The sequence below is a fragment of the Agelaius phoeniceus genome, chromosome 4 (genome assembly GCF_051311805.1).
Source record: "Agelaius phoeniceus isolate bAgePho1 chromosome 4, bAgePho1.hap1, whole genome shotgun sequence".
NCBI lineage: Eukaryota > Metazoa > Chordata > Aves > Passeriformes > Icteridae > Agelaius > Agelaius phoeniceus.
This window is the reverse complement of record NC_135268.1, coordinates 58,563,489-58,587,316: the sequence shown is the minus strand read 5'-3', so window position 1 is coordinate 58,587,316 and position 23,828 is coordinate 58,563,489. Positions and strand designations below refer to the sequence as shown.

The following is a 23,828-nucleotide window of genomic DNA, read 5'->3' as shown; positions in this document are numbered from 1 at the left end:
CTAAACAAATTCACTTCTGGTTTGATATTTTTCTAAGTCATAAAGACTGTTTTATTCATATCTCTGGATGCATACAAGAAACAGTAGATTAATGCTCCTTACAGAGATAGAAAAAATTTACATGAAAGAGGGAGATGCTTATCAAGATTGCTCATCTGATTCATAGTTACTGCTGTACTTTTCATCTGATGTGAAAGGCTGCCCCTTAGATGAGATCCTATTGTCCTCTCTATGTTGCTCTATGTGTTAAGGAATTTGGAAGATTTTGGGTGCATGGAAAATTAAGTTCTGCTTCCTCCCTTCTTTTCCAGCATATCATCAGCTAGGCACAGGGTGAGCCTGCTGCACACTGCTTTGAAGGACAGGGCATGCATGGGTGTTTTTACTCCAATGAAATGAGACTTTCAGCTCTAAGCACTATGGCCTCTGGAGGCCCTGTAGGAAAAAAAAAACCTTGAGGCTCTGTAAAACACAATTTTGTTAACCCACTCAAGAAAGTCAGCAGCAGTGTATGTTGAAATCTTCACAACTTGTGTGCCTAAAAGTTTACTTGCATCACCCTTCACTTTGTGGCTTACTACACCAAGAATCACATCTGAATTATGGTAGCTCAAGTTGTTTTACTGAAGTCCAAAACACTTGTTAGTTAACTTCTCACATAAAATTAGGCCTCACCCCTGTTAAGTAAAAAACATCAGTGAGGAAGATTCATGTATCCTCCTTATTTACTGAATTTAATATTCTCAGCAGAGAAAACAAAAGTTGAAGAAAAAAAATTGCACATTTTAGGCAGTGTGGAGTTTAGCCCATTAATGCTGCTTTTAAAATCAAAACTCATGTGAAAGTAGGTTCAGAACTGCTGATTTCAATTCTTAAAAGGTTGCAGAATTTAATAAATGGTCTTTAAAATGTAATTAGGAAAATCCAAAGAATAAGATTACATTTAATGAGATTGAGCACTGTACTGCCACACACAGCATTACAATTAAACTACCTTTTATATTTTGGTGTGGGAACAGCTACTGTTACTTTACCCAGTTGTTAAAGGGACCTGATAACTCATGAGTTCAGTTTCTGTTTCTGCATTTGCCTCTAGACACTTATCTAGTTGACATATGAATTCTAATCCCATTCTGAAGTCATACAACCTATATTTTGAGCTGGTATTTCTTGATCTGTGAGGACTATTACATAATTTGTATGAGGAATCTCAGAATCTAAAATCACATTGGAAAGAAATTATGGACAAGTAAGGACTGAAAGACAGATCCTGCACACTGGTTTGTGTCCCAACCAACAAGCCAATCTCCTCTATTACCTGTCCCCCCACCCCACACACTTTAATTTCAGTAGCAGTAGCTTCATGCCAAGGTATAACACACAAACACAAAGTTCTGAGCAAAAACTCACCGACATGACTGACATTACCATGAGAAAAATAAATTTGATTTCCCCCTCTATCCTTGGAACTTTGCCCTGTTTCATGCACCTGAAAAGTGATTCCTTTTGAAAACAGTATGTAATTCAAAATACTACATCTACATAAAAAACTTCACTTGTTCTTCTCCCCATTCTGTATATTTTCATGACTGCATTATTTAGCTTGGCCCAGTACAGGAGTATATATGGGGGAAGTTTTGTGGTTTGCCTTACAAAGACAGCTACCTTGGATTAAAACAAATCATACCACAGACAGAATTCAGCTTGATTGGTTTTGTCAAATATTAGAACTGCCTCTAATTTTTTCTTTTTAAATGTACCCAAGGCAGACAAAGCACCAGTTGCAACTTCCCTGAAAGAAAATCTTTCACTTTTCGAATTCTCTCTCAATAGTGCTTCAATATTTCAATAAAATATTATTTATCATTAATATAGGTGCAAGAGTAGGAAGCAGTATTTTGTTTTGGCTTACTTAAAAAAGTCATCTGCCTTTCTTACAAGTTATCCCTTTCATTGGAAAGGGGTTTGGAGCTCATGTTCACTCATCTTTTAGCTTCTAATCATGTTACCTTACAGCCTCCTGAAGTACACATTATATTTTCCAGGTGCAGGTTGCACTCTGGTGCCCACCATTATTTGCCACTACAGAAGGGAATGGGTTTATCTGAAAAATGGTTATCTGCTCCAAACTCTTGCACCTTTTTTGTCTCCAACTGACAGGAAAATAAAATTAATTACCTCAGAAACTCAAATCCTTCAAGAGTATGTGTCTATTACTCAGCCATCACCAAGCTCCTTGGATATATCAGACCACTCTCAATTATGTAGAAAATACTTTATGAGCTTTCTGTAGCTCGAATTCAAAATTTTGAAAAAAACCCCAAAATAATTACATCAATTTTTAAATTATATCTAGTTATCTTCATCCCACCATTAGGATATAAGCAGAAATTCCCTTACAACTTGTTAAAGGAGAATACTCTGTAGAGAAGAGAGTTATTTTAATATTTTATAGATGTGGAGCAGTGTGTTTAACAGAGAAATTTAAATTAAGCATTAACATCTGTGTCTGCTTCTTTTGCCTCTCCCTTCCTTCCACAGATCAGCAGCTGTCATTTTTGCCCACTGTTCCCCCCTAATCACAGAAGGATTAATAATTTTAGTATTGCTTATATATTGACATAAATCTCAAAGTCACATGGTTTTTATTGTTGATTGTGGCTTGTTTTAGTTTGGTTCTACTTAATATATTAGTTTTTAAATCTACTACTATAACAATCTGGAAAGGATTGACTATTGTATGAAACAACTGAAGCACTGCAATAAAAAAAAGGAAAAAAACCCAAAAATACAAACACACAAACCGGTAATCAAACACTCAATCATCTTTTTGCCATTTATACAAATGGCAAGAAAAAACAAAAAAAAAATAACTTACTAGACAGAATATTCAAGACAGAAAGCATGACAACAAAAGCAAAAATTATTATACCTCTATTCAAACATTTTATTTTTCCTGTTTGTAATGTCACTACAGAATATCTAGTTTTAAAATACATTCTTTGATAAAGTGCTGGCCAGATTATCAGGTAAAATGCAACCCATTTTTCTTGCAGAAAAATTCTTGATACTTAATTTAGGACATATTTTGCATAGGAATGGAGCAGGACGGGGGCTTCTGTTGAATATGTTATCTAGCTTGAATCCATTTCTTGCTTACAGCACTAAAAAAGTTCTCCTATAATACAAAGTCCTAACATTTAACTTAAAACACTCATTTTCTTTACCATATTGATTCAGTTCCCTGAGCAAACAGGAACCAACATACCAGAGATTCCAAAATGAAAGGGAGGAAATCCTCTATTTAGACTCCAATACAAATTCCAAACCATAGCTAAAATGATGCTTTTCCTTCTCTGCAGATCTTGACTCTAAGAACTAATGCAGCTGAGGACACTGCTGCTGCCAGCAAGACAGGGTGACCAAAACTTGAAATGAGACTACAGAACCACATCAGTTCTAACTGCTTACTTTTCACTTAGGATAAAAATCCTTGCTTTCAACTCTCTATACTGTACTTTATTGTGGGGATGGAGACAGTGATGAAATATAATTTCAGAAAAATACTACATACATCAAAAGAACTTGCTGTAACATGAAGCAGTTACAAGCATTAAGTTGAATACAAAGAAGGAGACTGACATTGGCCATACCTCAGAAGCAGAACAAAAAGAGGAAATGTCCTGCCTCCCCCCAATTGTTCACAATTTTAAAGAAAAGGGTGGCAGCCAACAGGGGTGGGAGGGGGAAGTTTTTGTAGGTTAAATAAAGACTGCAATTAGCATCAACTTAGAGTTCAGATATTTATAAATCACAGCAAGAAAAATGAGGTTCAATAAAAAGAGAAGCAGTTTCATTCTCCCAAGTAATCTTCTATGCCAATGTGTCCTTGCAGACTTGTAAATAGGAGAGCCCAACATGACACCTTTTACTATACCTTCAGACATTGCCAAGGTTAAAAGTAGATTTAATTTCTAATGTAGCAGCCAGATATTCTGAGACACTTGTGTTATTTATAATTTAAAAGGCATAAGAAAGACACTTCAGAAGTGACTATGCTGCTCTGTGGATGGGGAGAGAGAAAAATGCCTCCAAATGACAGTTTCTAAAACTTCATTTCTATTCTCTCTAAAAACTCTTTGAACAGTAATCTAATTCCAGCTGCTGCACTGGGACATTTAAATATAGAATTGGTGTGAATATTGGTGTTCAGCCTGAAGCTTATCCTGCCTTTCTTTTTCCAAGACCCTACATCAGAGCTAGCTAGATACCAACTGTTACCCAGAACAGTGCTGGCAATAATTTGACCAGGTCATCACTTGTATCCTTAGAGAAGAAAATTCAGAGGGAGGAAGAGACTGTAAAAGATTACATCCAGCTTGGAAAAATGCTCACGACTTCCTCATTTGGTATCAATTTAAGTGTTTTACAACATGAGGAGAACAATGCCCAAGAGTAAGACATAGAACCAACTGTCACTTTCAGAAAACCATGCGCCTAAAGCATGTGTCTGTTTCTTAATAATCATTTTAAGATTTACAAGAGGACTATAAAGTTTGGCTATTTTACCTAACAAGTTTAGAACTGTTGGACAAACTCTCTTCTTTTCCTTGAAGGCCTAGTCAGATGTTCACTAAACCACAGAAAAAAGTCAAGTCCACAGTGAGTCTGTAACAATGAATAGGTCACAATGTTGTTTTACTACTATGCAGTACCACACATCCAACCAGCATCTGGGAGAAAGTCTAGGAGTCAACTAACAAATAAACAGGTCTTGCACACTTCCTGGATTGTAGGAATCAAAGAACATTGGGCTTTCCACTAAGAAAAGCTATTAGAAAAAAACAGTTATCAGAAAACCCCAGTACACTGAGCCAGAAAAAAAAAATCCAACCAACCCCCCACCCCCCAAAAACAAACAAACAAACAACAACAACAACAACAACCAAAAAAAAAAAAAAAATTAGAACATTCCTAGCCTGATAGGCCTTTGACAAACTGAAGCTTAGGATTCTGTGTTACACCATGTCTCTACTGCAAGCTAATGAAGTTACAAGCCTTCAGAGCATTCCAGGAAACTGCTGCCTGACACTAAGTTTTACAAGGAAGAGGAATTTCAGAAGAGATTCAGTTTCAAGGGAATTTTCAGGTTTCTTTTCAATTATAATTTCTGTGTCACTCAAACAACCTATTTCCCACAAATAGCTTTGAAATTATGAACTGGAAAAAAGTCATTCATCTCTCCCAACAAATTAATGTTCCCCCTATTCAGAAACTATTTGTTAGTGAGAAACTATTTCCCAGTTTCTATTATTTAGAAAGTTTGAAATTGACTGAAATCCTGCAATTAGATTGCACTGAAATCAATTGACACTTTTCTAACCTGCTGAAGCTCCAGAAGGAACAGCTCTTGTATCAAGCTACCAAACTATAACACCGTGAGTGAACTATCAACTCTGTAAATGTGTCAAATTCCTCAAAATATATATTTTCAAATATATCATTAACTCAAATGCTGAAACCAGATCATTAAAAAACATTCTAGTAATCCTAGAAGTACCACAATGTTAGCATGACATGAGTGAAACCTACCTTTTAAATAATGGTTAATTTCTTAAATTTGTCTTAAGTTCACTTTCCTTCATTTTATAATACTTAGGCCATGTAGTTTCACCTTTAATTTACAGCCTAGTTTTACAAATACCTTGTTTAAAAAAATAAACCAGCAATCCCCCCAAGCCCCTCTGATAGCCATCATTTTTAAATCCAGGCAGAATCTGGCTTTGCAAATTAAGACAAAATTTAGAGCCAGCAACATGTTAACAAGAAACTGACTTCTATCTATTGAAACACTTCACTTCAAATAAAAATTTTCAACTATGCTTACTTTCTCTAAAAATATGTTCTGGTGCTCAAGGCTTAAACTGCAAGTGCCTCAGATGCTCCTGTAAGATTGAAAGAACTTAACTAAAACTGTGATTTCAAACCAGTTCTTAAACATGCTCAGTGAATAGAAGATGTCATTGCTCAAGGCACGTAGGCCGTGTGTTCCAGCTTACAGTTCATGGACAGCCAACCTGGAATCTGCATCATTCAAGTCAATATCTGCTGAACTTGCAGAATACACTGAAATGAATAGACAAAAGTTTTCAGTTGTTTAACTTTTGATTAAGAAAGCTGAATCATTTTATTTCTCCATGGAGATCAGAAAAGCAGAAATACAGAAATAAAGACTTTAAACACAAATTCTAGCTTCACATTGGGCATTTTCATCACATAAAAGTTGTCACGTGTAAGAAGAGAACAGGAAAAAGTTTCTAGGATTTGCTTTTAGTATTCAACACAATTCAAAAGCTTAAACAGGTGTGATTGGGGTTTGGTTTTTTTTGGTTCTTATTTTTTGGTCTGGCTTTTTTTTTCTTTAAGTAATTAGGATGCATCTGTAAAAACTTTTTATAAACTTCCTCCCAATCACTAAATGGCACAAGATAAAGGAGAAAATGGTAAGCTTGAAAGTGTGGGACTTGAACCCATCTGCACTGGAACAGAATTCATACAGCACTGAAATTCAACCATATACTAGATATGAGAATTTACTGGGAGGTTTTTGAAATGGTTTTGTATTAAATTTCTGATTAGACTCTATAAAATTAACATTATTAACAACTTCCCAACCTGAGTTGGGGAGCAGGGAGAACATCACAAAGGAAAACCAGATACATTTTCAAGTACCTAGTGGCAAGATTCTGAATACTTGAATCAGGCTGGGAGCAGACAAGAGCTCTTACACAAGGCAGATGAGTTTAAACAGTAGCTATCCTGTCTTAGAAACACTCTGCTCCTTCTCTATTCCAGCACTGTCTTTTCCTTAGCAAAAGCAAATCTTCATTATTTCCACAGACAGTAATTCTTACTACTAAATTTGTTAGTCTGCTTTAAAAACAAAGAGATACCTCTTCACTGTGCACTATGGAAAAAAAGGAAAAAAGTGGATGTCCCTATTTTAGTCCTTAAAAAAACAACTCAGCACAAATTCTGCACTAAGATCAAGCAGCTGAAAAAAAAAAAAAGATTCAAAATCAGTTGCTTTGGGGTTCACTTCTTTTTCTCCATAAGAATCATAAATTATAAGGTAAATAGAAAAGGCAGAATCTTTAGCAGAGTCATTATTCCACTCACAGTTTAGTGAGTTGCTTTGACCCAAGACAGCCATAACCCATTGCTTCTTCCCACAAGTCACAAGCAAGACAAAACAAGAAACTTCAGTACTCTGAGCTGATCTGTAAGGAGAGCATTTTTCCCTCCTAATGAAACAATTTGGAAAGACAACTGCAACCAGTTAGGGAAGCCAAGTGAACTGCAAGGTCAAGAATACATTAATAGGATTTCTTAAATGAAAGGTGTGATCATAGTCTGCATTTCCAGCAAGAGGGAAACTTCTGCAGGAAACAGATCAATCTCAGTACCAGCATTCAGGAAAACTTAGTATAAAGTTACTTATCTGGTACCAAATTTCTTAAATCAGTCTCATAGGTCAAGATCACTCATAGCACTCACACAAGGAGCAAAAAAGCATTTATTACTTATCAGAAAGGTTGAGAATGAAAGAGGAGAAAATGCCTGATTGCCACTTGAGATGCTGAATGCATAAAGCTGTGGAGTATCCAGTTTGCAACTACCCTGAATGCCACTTAACCAGGTCAGTTAAAGGCAGGTGGAGAAGTGCAGCACAAGACAGAGCAAAGGAGAGTTAACAGCTCTTCAAACACACCATCCCAATCACTACCAAGTAACTGCTCTCACAAACAACAGTAGAAGAGGCTGTTTTGGCTCTTTGTGATGCTGGTGGCTGAATGAGGCAGACAAGGTGAATGACTCGATTCCTCAGTCTGAAAAGATGTCAGGATCTCCTCAGACAACAGGAAGGAGTGGGAAATTACTTCAAGTTACATCAAGTAGCACCTGTCAAACTACTACTGTACGTGACAGCCTGTTGTAAAGGCCTTATAAAGACAGGTGTGGCTCAGCAAAACTCCTTCCTGAACCACTGGACAAGTATTCTTTAAGTCACCAATTAAGAGACATATGCAGCAAGTAATATCACAGACTTCAATAACCTAAATTCATTGTGCAAGTTTCCTCAGGTCATACTAGAGTGTGTTTCCCTTACAGCTTTTTGTCCTGCAGTGTAACTGCAGAAAGCAGTGATCACTTAAATAAGAAATCCATGATACATTGAATTTTCAGTTCACTCTTTGAAGGTTTGTGGGACAAGGAGCTCTCGCCAGAGGTGACAACAGTAATTTAGACATGACTGATCTACAGACGAACACTTGCTCAAAAACACTTGCTATTTTAAGACTTCCTAAGCAGTTTAGCTCTAATATTAATTCCCCAGTGAAACTCTGATGTTTTGTGGAGAAGCTCTAGCTCTAAGAAAAAGCTCTGTTCTGTGCAAGTGACATAGTGAGGTACGAAGGACCCAGGGCCCATCTACCATTGCTTCTGAGGGCTGTGCACAAAGCTGATCTAGGGTCAGTACTGATGTGCAGCTTTTCACATCAGTGCTAAGCTCAGAGCCCTCTGGACAACTCCAATGTTTCTTATTAAGATAAGAACTGACACCACAAGTTCCAAAGGGACCATTTTCTTATTAAATCCTATTTCACTAGGGCAGAACCCATATTCTGGAGTCAGTAGACTTCAGAAAGGATGCAGATGAGAAATAAAGGTACTTTCCAATATATCCTAATCAGTCTGATGGTCTTGTTGAAGAAATTCTTTCTGAGAAGGTATAACATCTGGCATTTCAAAAGAGAGGCCAATATGAGTTTAAGGGAAAGTTTGTTGGTGGTGCTTAAAAAGCAGTAAGGAATTAATGCAAACTGCAGTAAGGCACCTAAGAAAAACAAGAAAGGCCAAAAATCAAGAGCCACCTCCCATTTCTGAGGTCCTTAGAGAGCTGTGAGGGCTTGGTGACATGGAACAGGAGTGCATGTTTCTGGACATCACTAGAGCAGACTGGTATTAAGTGCTTATGGCATATACATCAGTTAGAGTTAGGACAGATGTGTTGTCATGGTTTAACCAATTTCAACATCAACTGGCATCTCAACACAAAACTTTGTCACACCTGCAAGGCATTGTGCATGTAAAATAGCACAGAACTGACAAAAATGGGGAAGACAAAAACAAGTAATGCTGAAGGAGATGGTCTAGCCTCACGAAGACAATTTCCTTTAGAGTAAGTTTTACCTTGCTAAATACATTTAATCAACAATTAAAAGAAGCAAGTACATCAGAAGTTCTGACTCATTGCATCAGCAGAGAGTATGATGCAGGCCTCAAAGATAAACAAATGACATTTCATTTCACATCTAATTAAATGACATGCAGGAACGTACCTGCAATGAAGCAAAGAACCCAACAGGATCTGAACAGTTGAAATTTCTCTGACCAAAGGATCTCACTTCCTAATAGATCACAGGACAACTATAACTGAATAAGATTTAGGCATCAACAGAAAGAGGTGTGGCAGGTCCTCAATCAGGACAGCTTTGAAACTTTCTAAATATCACAGGAAGATCTCTGAGCTCAAAAGCCACAACAGAGAGGAACAGATAACAGGTGGCAAAATTCCCAAGTAAGTAGGGATCACAGAACAGGCTTGGAAGGGACCTTAAAGCTCCTCCAGTTCCAGCTCCCTGCTGCGGGGAGGGACAGAAGTGGGTTTCAAAATGGCAGAAGTGAGTATATAAAGCTCATTTCCCCAACAGCCATTGTACTGTATCACTTTCAAGTTTGTTTTAGTCAAGTACTATGCATGAAAGTTGAAGGATGGAAAGGACAGAAATGGTCCAGGAAGAATTAGAAAATTGAAGGAGCATGAACCAGAATCACAGGTAACTCCACAATCACTGCATTATTTAGCTGATAGCACAGTAAACTTTTGAAACAGCTTGTCACTGCTAGCACTCAAGCCCATACACAGAACAGTCTAAGGCACCAGTAAAACTCAGATTCTATTTTTCTTCCCCCCATCAATGGCTTACACCAGAATGACCTAGATCTGAACTAAGGTCATAAAACAGTAGCCATTTGATAATCCTCCCCCATTTTCAGATTAGGGGGCTTAATAGCCACCCTTAAGTGAAGTCAGATCTTGACATTTAGCTGGGCCTTGCTGTGGCACACTCTGTTCTGTGAGCCAGCTGTAATCATAAGGAGAGCTCCTTTAAAGCAGTCTTCTACACTCTACATTATATATGGCAGCAATACTATTTCATCATCAATCAAAAGATGTACAGCAGTTTTACAGCAGTAGCATTTTAACCTGGTGTAGTGCTTTTCAAATTGAAAATAAAACTTTTAAATAAGATACACAAAGCTTTTTGACAATAGTTATGAAAAGGAGGAGCACATTCAACCCTAGATCAATTACAATTCCCTCTGACCTATTACTGGACCATCAGACTAGAAATGCACTAAAGCTAGTTTATAAAGCTAAATATTCCATAAAATTCCATGAAAGTGGAATTATGACAGTGAGAACTATTACTCACATGTACAACTAACTAGCCTTTAATTAAGATGATTTGAAGAAGCTGGGAACCATGGAAGGAGGAAGATAAATACTTAAAATCTGAAAATTTAGCATTTTTAAAATAAATTAGCAACATTTTACAATAAAACACACTGAAAACCAGTAATTTTTCCTCCTGAACAGCGCTTTGAACATGAGTAATCAATCCCCAGGTGCCACAAAAGCTAGGATGTCTCATAATTGGATATCAGGACTCTAGTAAGTTATAGAGAAAGTGAAAGCAAGGGACAGACTTAATGAGGTCAAAAATTCAGTGAGCTTTCATTTACCAACAAACTTAAAAAAACCAATTAAAACAGGAAAAAAAAATTACATCTAGTGACATTTACCCAACTCACACTCCTGCAATACAACACTTGCTGCTATGGAGATACAAGCCTGGATGGATGTTGAGAACCAAACACAAGAGCAGTAACTGAGATGCTAGAAGAATTTTGCCAAGAATAAGATGTTTATCTAAGAAGGAGTTAATCCAGCTTCTCAAGATACTACACAGGAACCTGGACTGTGCCAGAAGTGGATAACAAAAAAAATGCCTGACAGTGGCTCTTTGATCTGCAGAGTGACATGCTGCTGACCACACCCCATAAAAAGGAATTCAGCCTCCACAGCTCAGTGCATTTCTGCAGATTCAGAGGTCTCTGCTCTTTGCAATGCATCTTCTGTGTCCTCACATGCTCAAACAGATGAGCCACTACCATCCATCTTCCCTGCTCTTCCCTCACACTTCTGCCTGGCTTCTTTATGCCTGTAGTAAATGGAAGGATGAAGTGGTAGATTAGCAGTGGAAAAAGAAGAGATGTATCACATAACTTTATATCCCCAAACAAGGTTGTGTTTGATTTTGTTTGGTTTTGTGCTCTGTGGATTTTTTTTCCTAATGCATGATAGCCAAATGTAGAATGTCATTTTACTTTTCAGAAGTTTGATACTATACATGTGAACCATAGTAATTCAGTTCTGTTCCAACCTCTATTAATGTTCCAACTTATCTTATCAAAGTTCCCACCAAGCACATTGAAGAGAGCAAAGTTCAAGAATAACATAAAAGACAGTAGTTCTAACTGGGACAAAGAATTAAGTTAGTAAAGTCTATAAAGCTCTGCCTGACCTCTACATAAACACACTGAACTCTAAAGGTTAGAACAACAACTTACTTTGAAGCCCTGATACTTGAGTCATAGTCAAGAAAAAGGGATCCATTGTAACCATCTACTCAAAACACCCATATAATGTAGCTGAAAAATAAAACAGGCAAGGGTGGAAAAGGGAAAGAGGCACTAATTTTTCCTGGTTTAGCTGTAGGCAGCACAAGCCCCAGCTATTTGAGAACAGCTGGAATACAGCTCCTCAACAGCATACCCCAATCTGGTAACTGATCAGCACAACACATGCCTGTTATTACTTTCCTCACATAGCAAGGCAGTTCAGGAGACCCAACTAACAGAAAACCAACCCAGAGCAACAGCAACAACAAAATTTACAGTAGGCCTCCCACGCTAACTTAAAACAGAAGGGCAGTTCACTGTTACACCAGACAAGTTCTACTACAAAGAGAGAACAAGTGGAAAGATCCTACTGTTAGTGGTACTGTATTCTCCCTCATCAACAGTCTTGTTGGTTGGGAACAGTCTCCAGCCAACTTACACTCTTCAAACAACCAAAAATATTGATAAAATAAGCAGTTGCTAAAAATCAGAAGCCTTGTTCTCCCCATTAAAGCTACTTACACTTAACTCAGGGGAAAAAAACAGGTACACTGTAAACCTGATTGGAAAACTGATCCAAGTTAAACTAGATCTGACCTTTTCTTTTCTCTTCTTCCTCCTGCCACGTTTCTCCTCCTGTTTTCTAGGTTAGTGTTAAGCTAGATTAGTTTTACAGTCTAGTTTGTTGAACTGTTTAATAAATGAATGGTCATACCAGTCAACATAAATCATGAAGGTAGGTACAGTGAGTTCAGAAAGAAAAACAACAATACTGTGTCATGCATCAACAAAAAAATCCCCTGAAAGTTACCAACCTCAAGCATTAGAGTGCACAGTTACTAAATGCCAAATCAAGGGAACAACTGAGAGGGAGCTGCAGTGACTTTATTTGCACTCCATGGTTTTGGTTTACACATGTTCCAGCTTAGGAAATTCTCAGTGCCTATAAAGTAGAAAATCAGAGTTTCAATTTCTCAGCTCCCTATCAGCACATATAAAGTAAACAGCTACCATATAAGAACATACAATAAGAAAGTTCAAGCTATGCCTAGAAACACTGACAAAGATTACAGTAGTTCCTGGAACACTTAAGAATTGAACTGCTTCCACATACCAGTATCTAGACATAGGGAGCACCAAAAACAATCACAGGTTTTATCAACACTACTGCAGATATGTGTATCTGCTTGCATGCCCAGCAACACATTTCTGTTCCATGTGCAAAGAATTCAAATCAAGCACTGCATGCATGCCATACAATCCATGGATTAGTCTATGTAGCAGGAACAGTTTCATCTTTCATAAAAATTATGCTCCACAGATCCTTCCAATGGCAGTTCTCAAGGGATCAGTGAACTAGTACTGCATCTACAGCTAAATACACAGAACTCCTTCCCAGTGTCTTTTCAACTAAATCTCTGGGTATCATTAATCTAACTTTTCTTGTACTGTTTTCACCACATAGACATTTCTCTCAAGAGTCAATCATAAGATAACCCTTCAAAAACATATGACAGCAATGGGCTATTACTTCTTTCTAAGAGAAAAGCTGATGAGTTGAAATGGATTGTGACAAGATCCAGAAAAGAAGCCGATTTAACACTGCATATTTGAAACAAAGGTAGTCCAACACAAAACAAACCCCATGTGTTTTCTCTTATTTCAGTCTAAAGACAGTTAATTCAATACATACGCTGCAGCAACTTCCAATGACCTATATATTTACACTGACCATTTTTTCCTCTTTTGCTAACCTGTTTTGTTCAGGGGAAATTGAGATGGTACATTCAGGACTGTGTTCCATTCCTGTCAGCTAAACCAATCCAGTGGCTCCTTTCTGTAACTACCCATTCTGCTTCTGTTGCAAAGGCCCATCCCTATCTTTGTGTTAGCAGCAGGAGCTATCAATATTTTTTTTTTTCTTTTGCAAACCCCCCAACTCTGCAACAGCCAGTTGACCAGATACTGGGTTCAAACAGGTCAGACAGGGGTCCAGTGAGTGCTGATGCAAGCATCCAAGAGGCATGAACATGTAGTCAGAATTGCAATTACTCCATTCTAGTAACAGTTCCATGGGAACTGTTGACAATGCAAAATGGCATTTTATTGCATTCTTAAGCTGTGGTTCACAATGAGTGTTCAATGCTAGTGCCCACTTACACACCTGACTCTGTAATGCTAGTTTGAGCTATTCCCTTAGATGATACCATCTTCCCTCACTGCATCAAAAACTGCCTGTGAACCTGTGCTGTGATTGAGATCTAGATTTAATTCCTGCTCTACTTCCAACATTTGCAGTAACAGTGAGATTACTTCCTTGATCTGCTTCATGCTGGAATCACACCAAGGGTTTCACATCACAGCTTAGAGCACAACAGATCCACAGGAACACCTTACACCAGTAATACTGCCCATCACATTGGGTGATGGCACTATGGCCATAGCAGGCTTGTTGGCTGGAGTGCCAAGGAAGCAAAAGAGTTCAAAGCAGGTATCATACTGAAGTCACTCTTGCATGCCATCTGTTCGTGGCCTGACAGCTGACAGAGCACTGAGCCACCATAACTATCATCAGCAGATACACAAGAACATTACAGATGCATAGTAAAGTAGCTGGTTCTCCCACTACTACAATGGCAACCATAGAAAATCACCTAAAACCATGACAGTATTACAAATAAAAAGTGACACTATCCTGCTGCAAAGTGCTTACACCCACATGGAAAGTGAGAACACTGCTGCATATTGTGGGAATAAAGATATGAGGCATTTAATGCAGGAGCGTTGCAAGTGTGGGGATACCAGCAACTGAAGCAGATATAAATCTTTTGTTTGGGGAGAATTCCTCTCCTTGGAAAGTACACTTTTGAGACAGCTTGTTCAAAAATAGTAAGCTGGAGCAGAAGTTCAAATACTAAAACAAAATACAAATTGAAAGTCAAGTTCTATCAAAACAGAATTAGATGCAATAATGTATCCTAGTTTTGAAGGAAAAAAGGCTGGAAAAATTTAACAAGAGTAAAGGAGTATTTGTATGCTACATATCACAGGCATACAAAAATGGATTTTCACTTTGATCAAATTTCAGTTTTCATAAGAAAGCAATACCAAGGCTATTTCCTGTCAAATGTGTGCCCTTGAGCTGCAGCAGAGGAACAGTAAAACTTCTGCCCTTCCCCCAAACAGCAATGTATTTTTTTTTAGAAAAAGTAGCAATAATAATTTAATTTTTCACTGAAAATAAAAGTTATACTTAGACACTGTTGTATTTTTACAACACACTGCAGGGTCCTAGCAAGATTCCAACATCCATGGTTGGAATTACCTGGCACTTTCCATTAAAAAGCCCCATATTACTGCTCCAAACCTCAGCCACAGGCTACTGTGATAACACAGCAAAAAGCCCGACCCTGTGCTTGAACCCTTCTTGCATCCCAGCCATTACCTGGTCTCCCCTCTGTGCCTAATCATGAAAGTAATGGGAACTCAAACTACTTGCCAACACTCAACCTACGAAGTTCAAGTGCAGTTGGGCAGTGGGATCAATTACTGCTTGGAAAAACCTGCATAAATCCTGTTTTTTAAGGCTAATCACAAAGCTAGACAGGTCCATACTGTCAAAGCCTCCCAATCCAATGGAACAGACTTAATCAATTCACATGACAAAGTTCTAATCAAAGAGCACCAGAGAGCACTTTTTAATCCTTGTGATATTCACCTCTATAAAATACCTTGCAATTTAAACCACCACAGAACTCAGGTACTTCAATCCTGAGCTTTCTGGCACTTTTCTATAAATACACCATTTACAATTAGGGTATTTTGTGTTAGTTATGCCACAAAGACTGTACCTAAGTCCAAACATACCAGTGAGCGCTGTTGACAAGAATAAGCAGTACTTGTCAGCACATAGTATACAGCTGTAAGGACACTACAGAATTGAGATCTCCAGGTGCTTTTTAAGAACATCTAGTTTTGAACTCTGATTGAGTCATGCAAGAGTTAGGAACACCCAATAAGCACAAGTCTAAGCATCTTAGGAATGTCAGTGCTCAACATAACACACACAAAGATTTCCAGCTGAACAGACATTTTGTACTGAACACCTATTTCAAATTTCCATTAATATATTGCAGTCATTTACCATGTGGATTCTTTTGTACCTTCAAGTACGTTTAGATACCAAACAAACAAATTTTCAGTAATGTCAGTGAAATCTTATCACTGATTTGCTTTTCAAATTCTTTAAGTGTTCGAACATTGTGACATGAGACTTTAAATCATATTCTGCAGGTCACAAATAAACACATCAGGCTGGCAAACCCCAAGCTTCTACATATATGCATGGGCTTCAGAGCTAAATCTGCTACATCTCCCAGGCTTTGACCAATGAACAATTCAGCAACTGAGCCCTTCAAGCAGAAGTCCCTAACCATCACTAGCCCTCCACTGAATATTATTTCACTCTCACTGTTGTAAATAAGAACAGTGCTCGCTGTGAGCCTCAGCCACTGCCTTGGAGTTATCTCCAGCTCAGTTTACCACTTCCATAAAGAAAGTAGATGAGGAATCCTTGACAGATAAATGATTTCAGTGTTCAATTAATTATACTACAGAAATGCCAATATCAAATTTAGTATCAATACAGTAAATGACACAAGACATCAAAATAAAGTTGTTCATCCAAAAAGTTCAAGAACTGGGGGACCACTGCCTTACCATATTGTTTTTCTCATTTTACTATAAACATACAATTCTTGAGAAGAGTGCCAAATCCAAATTCACCACTCCCTCCTCCACCATGCTGCCATTTCAGCCATCAAGACCTTCCAGGTAACACTAACTTTGTTAGACTCTTCAAATCCTTAGGAATACTTTGGCAAGTGAGAACAATGAACCATTTTTACTTTAGAAGTTATTTTTAGCTATTGTAGGAGGTTATTTTACAGAATTTAATGCAACGGAATTTCAAAGGAGTAAAGGGGAACAAAAACCCCACACAAAAAACCCCCAGCCCAAACCTGTTAAACGTACTCTACCTCCATTATCCTGACTACTCACTTTCTTGCCACTTTGTTTACACTCTCTCTCTGATAAGGGCTGCTCAACAGGCCTGCCAGGTAACAGTTCTTAACTGAGATAGCTCTTGACTAACTATTAAACCATAACCTATGTCCTTTCTCCTTAGCACTTGCTACTAATCTTAGGGCTCCCTTCTTTTAACTGAATTTCTCATCATGAACATACAAAGAAATCATACCCTTAACTTTTATTCCAAATAAGACAAAGCTGAATGTGAAGCACAACCGTAGTGCAATCAGTGTAAAATGTAAGTAATTATATGACAGTTCTGCACTTTGCAATTCTCAGTGAAAGGCCAACTCAAAAGGCAACTCTGAAGAAGTTCCCTAAACCCAGGAGATCTGCCCAGTAGAGGACTCAACTTCTTGTATTTCTTTACACTTCTCAGTGCGGGTTGTGCTGTGCAACTGTTTCTCAAACACATCTGACAGCATACAATTACCACCAGAAGACTCCTTCAGTCATCCACTGTGTCAAGCAGGCTTCTAGATTTCAGTTTAAATTTTTCAGTGAAATGCCATTAAATAACAGCCAGCCACAGAAAGCGCCACTTGTGAGAGATATCCATCCTCAGATTTAACACCTTATCACAGCATCTATGCAAATCTGGCCCTCCTGTATATTCTAATTATACTGCATTCTTTCTATTAGAAGCGTTATATAGTGTAGTAGTGTTTAGAAAACACTGTACTATAACTTGGAGGAATAAAAAGACACTGCAAGCATACAGAGACACGTTCACATATATACAGGTGTTATAACAGGTGTTTATAAGTGCTCTTGGGGCAACACAGCAAGATGAAGAAGCTTGCGTGCAACAGGCAATTATCGGGTTACTGAAAAACGTAAAAAATCCACGGATAGTGGATTAGTACTAATTGCCTGTAAATACAGGTATGCCAGCTCGTTAGGTATTCACTGCTTACTCTGCTCTTGTCTCAAGCGCCCGCAGAAACACTGAATGAAGTGCTGCTCACCCTCCCAGCCACACTAGATGTGTTTCCCCGCTCAGCCATCGGGGAGGATCGGCAGCGACTCTAACGCTCTACTTGAAGATCAAGGATTCTATTTCCCCAAGAAGGGAAACGACTGTTGAAACAATACAAACAGGCAGTTCCCGGCCTCAGCGTTCACACCCCACCTCCACAAACAAATAAACAAAAAAAAAAAACCCCAAGCGAAGCGCCCGCCGCCCCGAGGCGGCACACGTGCCGAATGCCAGCGCTTACAGGGACAGGGGCCGGGAGGGGAGGCTGCCTTTGCCCGGGCGGAGCGCAGCGGGAGCAGCGCCGGTCCCGGGGCTCCTCCGGGCGGGAACGCCGCCGGTGCCCGCGCGCCCCAGCCAGCCGGACACGCGCGCGGGAGTCACGTGACCCAGGAAACCTCCCGGCACGAGAGCCACCGGGGCAGCCCCGGGGGCGGGAGGGGGGAGAGCTGCCGTCGCCATGACAACTTCCAGGGGGAGGGAAAACTTCAAATCCCAACCGTCAGTGCAGGAGCGGCTCCCTCTTAAAGGCGCACGCACACACAGACACACACACAGAGGCGGGCTCCCTTCCCCCCTCCGCCCCCCAGGCACTGGCGATGGAGGAGAGGAGGGGGGCAGCCACCGGCGCTCACCGCGCGATCGACGAGGAGCTGAGACAAAAGGACCCGAGCCGAGAAAGGCTCTCGGTCGGCGATGACGGGAGGGAGCCAGCGGCCCCAGGCAAAGCCGTAGCACCCACCCTCTGCTGCCCGGAGGCGGCTTAGGACCTTCGCTCTCCCTTACAGACCCCGTCCCCGCTCCCACCCTCCAAGAAAGCCGCTGGAGCTGCTCCTCCATCCCCGCTCCCCCCCCCCTCCGCCCACTCGACAGATCTGGGCTCGGAGAGCCTCGCCCGCCCCGCTGCCCGTTCCCCTCACAGACCCCGCTCGCCGCCCCGTCCCCCGCCCCTCGGTGCCCCCCGCTGCAGCCGGGACACGCCGCCGCCGCCCCCTCTCTTACCCACACAGTGCATGAGCCGGTGCCGCCAGGAGTCGAGTTCTCGGCGGACTCCCCTTCGCTCCGCCGTGCAGCGGGGGCTCCGGCACTGGGAGGCGGCGGCAGGAGGAGCGGGAGCCGCGGCGGCCATTCCTTCTGTTCCCTTTTCCATCTGCCTCTGACCTCACGCCCGCTCATTTACATACGAGCGCGCGCTCCCCCGGCTCCTCTCCCTCCCCCCCACCCCCCTTTGCCTCGTCGAGCGCGCGCCCGCGCACCCCCTTCTCCCCCTCAGCATCCGGCGCGGGGAGCGCGCGCGCCGCCTGGCGGGGTGACTGACGCGCGTCCCCGCTCCCCACGGTTCCCCCGCCCCGCCGCCCTCCCTGCCCGAGGCCCGGTTCTCCCCCACAGACCGCGGGCCGGGCCGAGAATCGGGTCGAGAACCGAAAACCCTTCCCTGCCCGCCACTGTCCCGCTGCCCATCGATTTCCCCCGGCCTACAGCTCCCGCAGGGCAGCGCGCCACCTGCTCTGGCCCGGCCAGGGCAGGCGGCAGCAAGGCACGTCGGGAGCTGTAGTTCGTGAGGGAGGGGAGCGGCACCGCCCCCGAGGTTTCTCCCCGGGTGGGCAGCACAGCCGGCCCTGCCAGCGGCCCCATAGCTCCGCGCCTCACAGTGCCGGGCTCAGAACACCTCTGAAACCGGGGCGGTTCTCGCTTTCATCCCACGGTCTGTCCTGGGCGCTGCTTGGAGCGGGGCTCCTGGCTCAGGTGCCTGTTCCAGCCCCTCGCCCACACCTGCCCCGAGGCTGCCGCCAGCTCGCCCCCGCCCCGGCCTTGCCAGCACCGCACGGACGCGGCTGTCACACAGCGCTGTGCCTTACGAGCCAGCTCGCCAGATTCACTCCGTAAGGAGATTTTCAAAGTTCTCTGAACTGCTGCCCGGTTCAGCAGTCTGTTTTCAACGGCTTTGCTTTCAGTCCAGTTTTTATGGGGGTGTTAGTGTCATGTAGAGCTGGACAGGGAGTTTTGCTGGGGACTGGCGTCACACAGCGTTATCTCCCGCCACGCCTTTGGAGACTAGCGTGAAAACTAGGAACCAAATCAGTTCAATGTCTGGAGCACGCCTGAGAAGGCTTACTATCAACCTACAAACTGAAGTCAGATTAAGGTAACTGCAAGGAAGTTAACACACAAACGTCAGATTAGATTACTTGGAGCACTTGACAGCCCCTTGGACCGGCGGTTGTGCTGCTCTGTGCAGTCACCCCCGTGTTGTGCCTCCAGCACAAGCACACATCCCTCCGCACCAGTCTAATGTGACAATCGCTACCCATGTCTTGCAAGAGAGCAATTAGCAGTCCTTAATTCCCTAGACAGAAGAATCAAGATCCGCAGTTTTCTCAGATCCTGGTTCGGTCTTTGAGTGCCTCCTCCTCCCCCATGTTCTCCTTCTCATACCAGGCTTTGTAAGCAGTATCACTTCAGCAAGAAGTTACATTTTCTGTGCCTACTTGGAGGTTGTAATAGAAAACAGGATTTAATAAGGTCATAGAAAAGACAAGGCAGCATTTCTTCTCCCCTTACTCCCCTATATGGGTTGAAGGTGCAAGGCTGGAAGGAACCAAATCATCCTATCTATACCAAATTTTCTTTTTGTTCTCAAGTATGAGCAGAGTTAACAGCAGCAATACTGTGTCAAAACCGCAGAAGAGCTTCAAGTTTGAACAATAAGAAGAAATTATTCCCCACTCATTCATCCCTCTCCAGATCTGTGTAGACTGTAAGAAGCAGGGCTATGTAGGAGTGGAGCCCTGACCACTTTTTAGTGAAGCATATCAGGAGAATGACAAGACTGGAAGTGCAGGCAACCTGTTGCTTCCTCTAACTTTTCATCATGGCAGCCTGCAATAAATAAGCAGCAACTTATGAGTTTCCTTCTTCACCTCAGATGTGCTGGATCTCATACTGGCCTTCCAAACAGCAGCAAAAGTTTTCAGTCTTACCTCAAAGAAATGGCAAAACCCAAGGTAACTCAGAGAAGACAAAACCCACACAAAGTAAAATGTAACCTTATTTGGATAACACAAAAGTTTCAAACTAATAGAATCCTTCCTGTATTTTTTTTTTTTTTTTGCCATAAGACTGGTTAAAAACAAATCTTTCATTAATTGGCTTCTATTGCAAACCTGATGGATATTTCCTTCTGAACTTCAGAAAGATGTTCTTTTTTTATGGGTGAAGGACACATTCAGGAGTTGCTTGTAGAGATCCCTGAAGTTCTGTTCTGCTTCTGCTGGGACAAACAAAACTTTGGGAACAGATGGCAGATCACATAATCTTTTTGTAAAGAAATTTCATAAAAATAAACTTTGTCACTTCTGTAAAGCAGGTTATTGAGCTTAGGGAATTCAACACGGAAGAATTTTAAATGAATGGTGTTTAACTGAATCCCTGAGCCTACGTGATGTGAATCAGTTTCATAGGGACACAAATGTCCCACATCTGAAGAGTTTTATTCTGAGGTTTCTATGATTAAATAATGAATATGGAAGGAATTACACCCCCCTCTCATTTTGTGAAATTAACATTATTTTTCTTGCAGTTTCAAGGTTTCTCCTGCTTGAGAGACTTTTCCAGGCATGAAAGGAAAAAGTAACAAAACTGAAAACCTTGGTAGGCAGGTTTCAGAGAGGAGAAGAAAAGGACAAATAAAGCATTTCCAACTGAAATTTTGCAGTTAACTAGGTTTTGAACTCTTACTCCTTCTGAAAATACTGCCTAGAAATCAGATATGCTACAGAGACCAGCTTTGGACCACTCCCTCCCTTGGAGATGTTTAATTTTTCCAAACAAAACTGAACCAGGTAAGCCAAGGATCCTGCTTCATCAAACCTTCAGGGATGTTTTTTTTACATTAGGAGTACTGGTTTTTCTTCTCTATGAAAATTAGTTTCCAGCCAAGAGATTACTTCTTATGTGGATTTGTACTTGATTTTATAGAAATATTTCCAGTTTTCTGAACAAGGCTTGGATTAAAACTCTAAGGTTGATTGAGGGCAGAAGCTGAAGCAGTGAGGGGTAGTTTCAATTTAGTTAATTTTAGCTGCCTGTCCTAGCTAATTTTTATGGGATCAGAGTGCCAGTTACTTAGAAATGACTCTGGAGACAAAATCCAGTACAATTTTTTTGAAGATACAAGAATTACTACTGCTGTTCTTCCTGTTTCATCTCATATTAATTTGGGGGTAAAGAGAAATTAAAACACTCAGAGATGCTTACAGTTTGATACCACAACCCCATCAAAATCTGACATTTTGAATTAATTTTTGAACATATTGGGGAGATTTAACTATCTTTCAAAATTGTTCATCACCAAAAAGTCTTTATAATTAGTCCCCAAAGGTGAAATTTACTCCTGTACAGACAACTTTGCATGGCTCTTTGTCACATAAGTGCTGCTTTATGGAAACTGGGGGCAATGATGGAGTGTAATTAAAAGAACCTAACTTGAACAGTCAAAACCTTGTAGCAAGCCTTCTGCAGATGCAATCAGTGGTGAGCTCCTCTCTCACATGAATGCAATTAGTAAACCTTGAAATTGTCAGTGTCTTGGTAAAACAGAAGGGGTTAAATGATGAATTGTGTGATAGCTTTATGAATGAATATTGCAGATAATCATTGATACTTGAAAGATATACCACAACAGAAAAAAGAAGGGTGGAAATAATGACACTAGAGGATATTTCACCATAAACACTGACATGATCATTCTTTTTCCTTCAGCAGAGGCAGCTCTACCAGCAGCTGTAGAGCAGTAGAGCAAAAATGCTGTGAGAGAGGGACCAGCACATTATTTATCACTTCCATGTCTGTGGTAGCAAGCAGCACAGCCCAGATAAAAAGATTGTCCCTAAGCTAGTAGTTTAGACTTGATTTTCACAACAACCTCAACCAATGTGAAGATACACAAAAATATGTTCATAATCCAGATGTTGCTGATTTTTGGGTTAGGGGCCCTGTGAGTCTTGAAAGTTAAACTCCAAATATTTCTTTGCATTGTCATCAGTTCTAAATGAAAATGAAAGGAAAGGAAGGGAAAATTAAATAACAAACTCTAATAGGAACAATTGGAAAAGCTTCCATTTCACACACAAGTGGAAGAATGAGCTTTTTAACAGAGCTGAAGAGTCAGGCAGCTTCAGGTCTCCTCTTTGATTTTTGGATCACCAGGAAGAAGTATGATTTGTAAGCATTCCAGGTTTACATCTTTTATATCTCTATGCTCATATAAAATTCAAAATAGTTTACAAATGGTGATGGGTGGATAGACTATAATTTAATATCAAATATCTTAAATATGAAGAAAGAAATTATCTGTTTACACCTGAAAATTCAGGGTATGTAGAATGTTGTGAGCTGGAAGGGATCCGTGTGGATCATTGAGTCCAGCTCCTGGCCCTGCACAGGAAAACCCCCCAAATCACATCACATATTGGGTATATCTCAGGATATATATTTAGTGTTCAAAGACTGTGTATTTCAGTAAAATATACAATTAACAATACTGCTGTCTCCTTATTATAGGGTCTGTTTTTGTGATTCTCATTGACATTAGCTGATTCCAGTGCTTGTATTTCTGTTGCTGTTATTGACCTAATTCTAAATACATGAAACATGAATATTTCAGGCAGATGACCATTAAAAAAAAATCTTTGTCCTTTGGATAGGAAGGTAAAAAATGGGAATATGATTATTTTGGTCTAGCAGTAGTGCTCTTAAATCCGTGAGAATCTAACTAGGTGTACTGGTTTAGGGCAACCAAAAAACAAAGTTTGCATCTGAGTGGATGTGCTCTTATCACATCATCTAATTAGCTCAGTGAAAAGCAGGCAGGCTTTCAAGAACACCAATATTCTTCATGTCCTGTTTACTTATATCAACTATTTTAGTTAAATAGAGATGTCACTTCCAT

At 40.6% G+C, this 23,828-nt stretch overlaps 1 protein-coding gene across 9 annotated transcripts in view; it reads right to left on the bottom strand.

The window, feature by feature from the left end:
* The window catches only part of LCORL (ligand dependent nuclear receptor corepressor like), a 78,919-nt gene extending 59,802 nt beyond the window's left edge, over positions 1–19,117 (bottom strand). For 3 of the 9 annotated variants that reach the window (XR_013182146.1, XM_077177670.1, XM_077177671.1), the window contains exon 1: positions 18,881–19,117. Coding sequence is in view for 8 of the 9 variants with exons in the window: in XM_077177670.1 (XP_077033785.1) it covers positions 18,881–19,028 (148 nt within the window). In the remaining variant the exon portion in view is untranslated. The remainder of the gene's footprint in view (positions 1–18,880) is intronic. The other 6 variants (XM_077177675.1, XM_077177676.1, XM_077177674.1 and 3 more) reach the window with 3 other exon arrangements.
* Between the last annotated feature and the right edge of the window lie 4,711 nt (positions 19,118–23,828).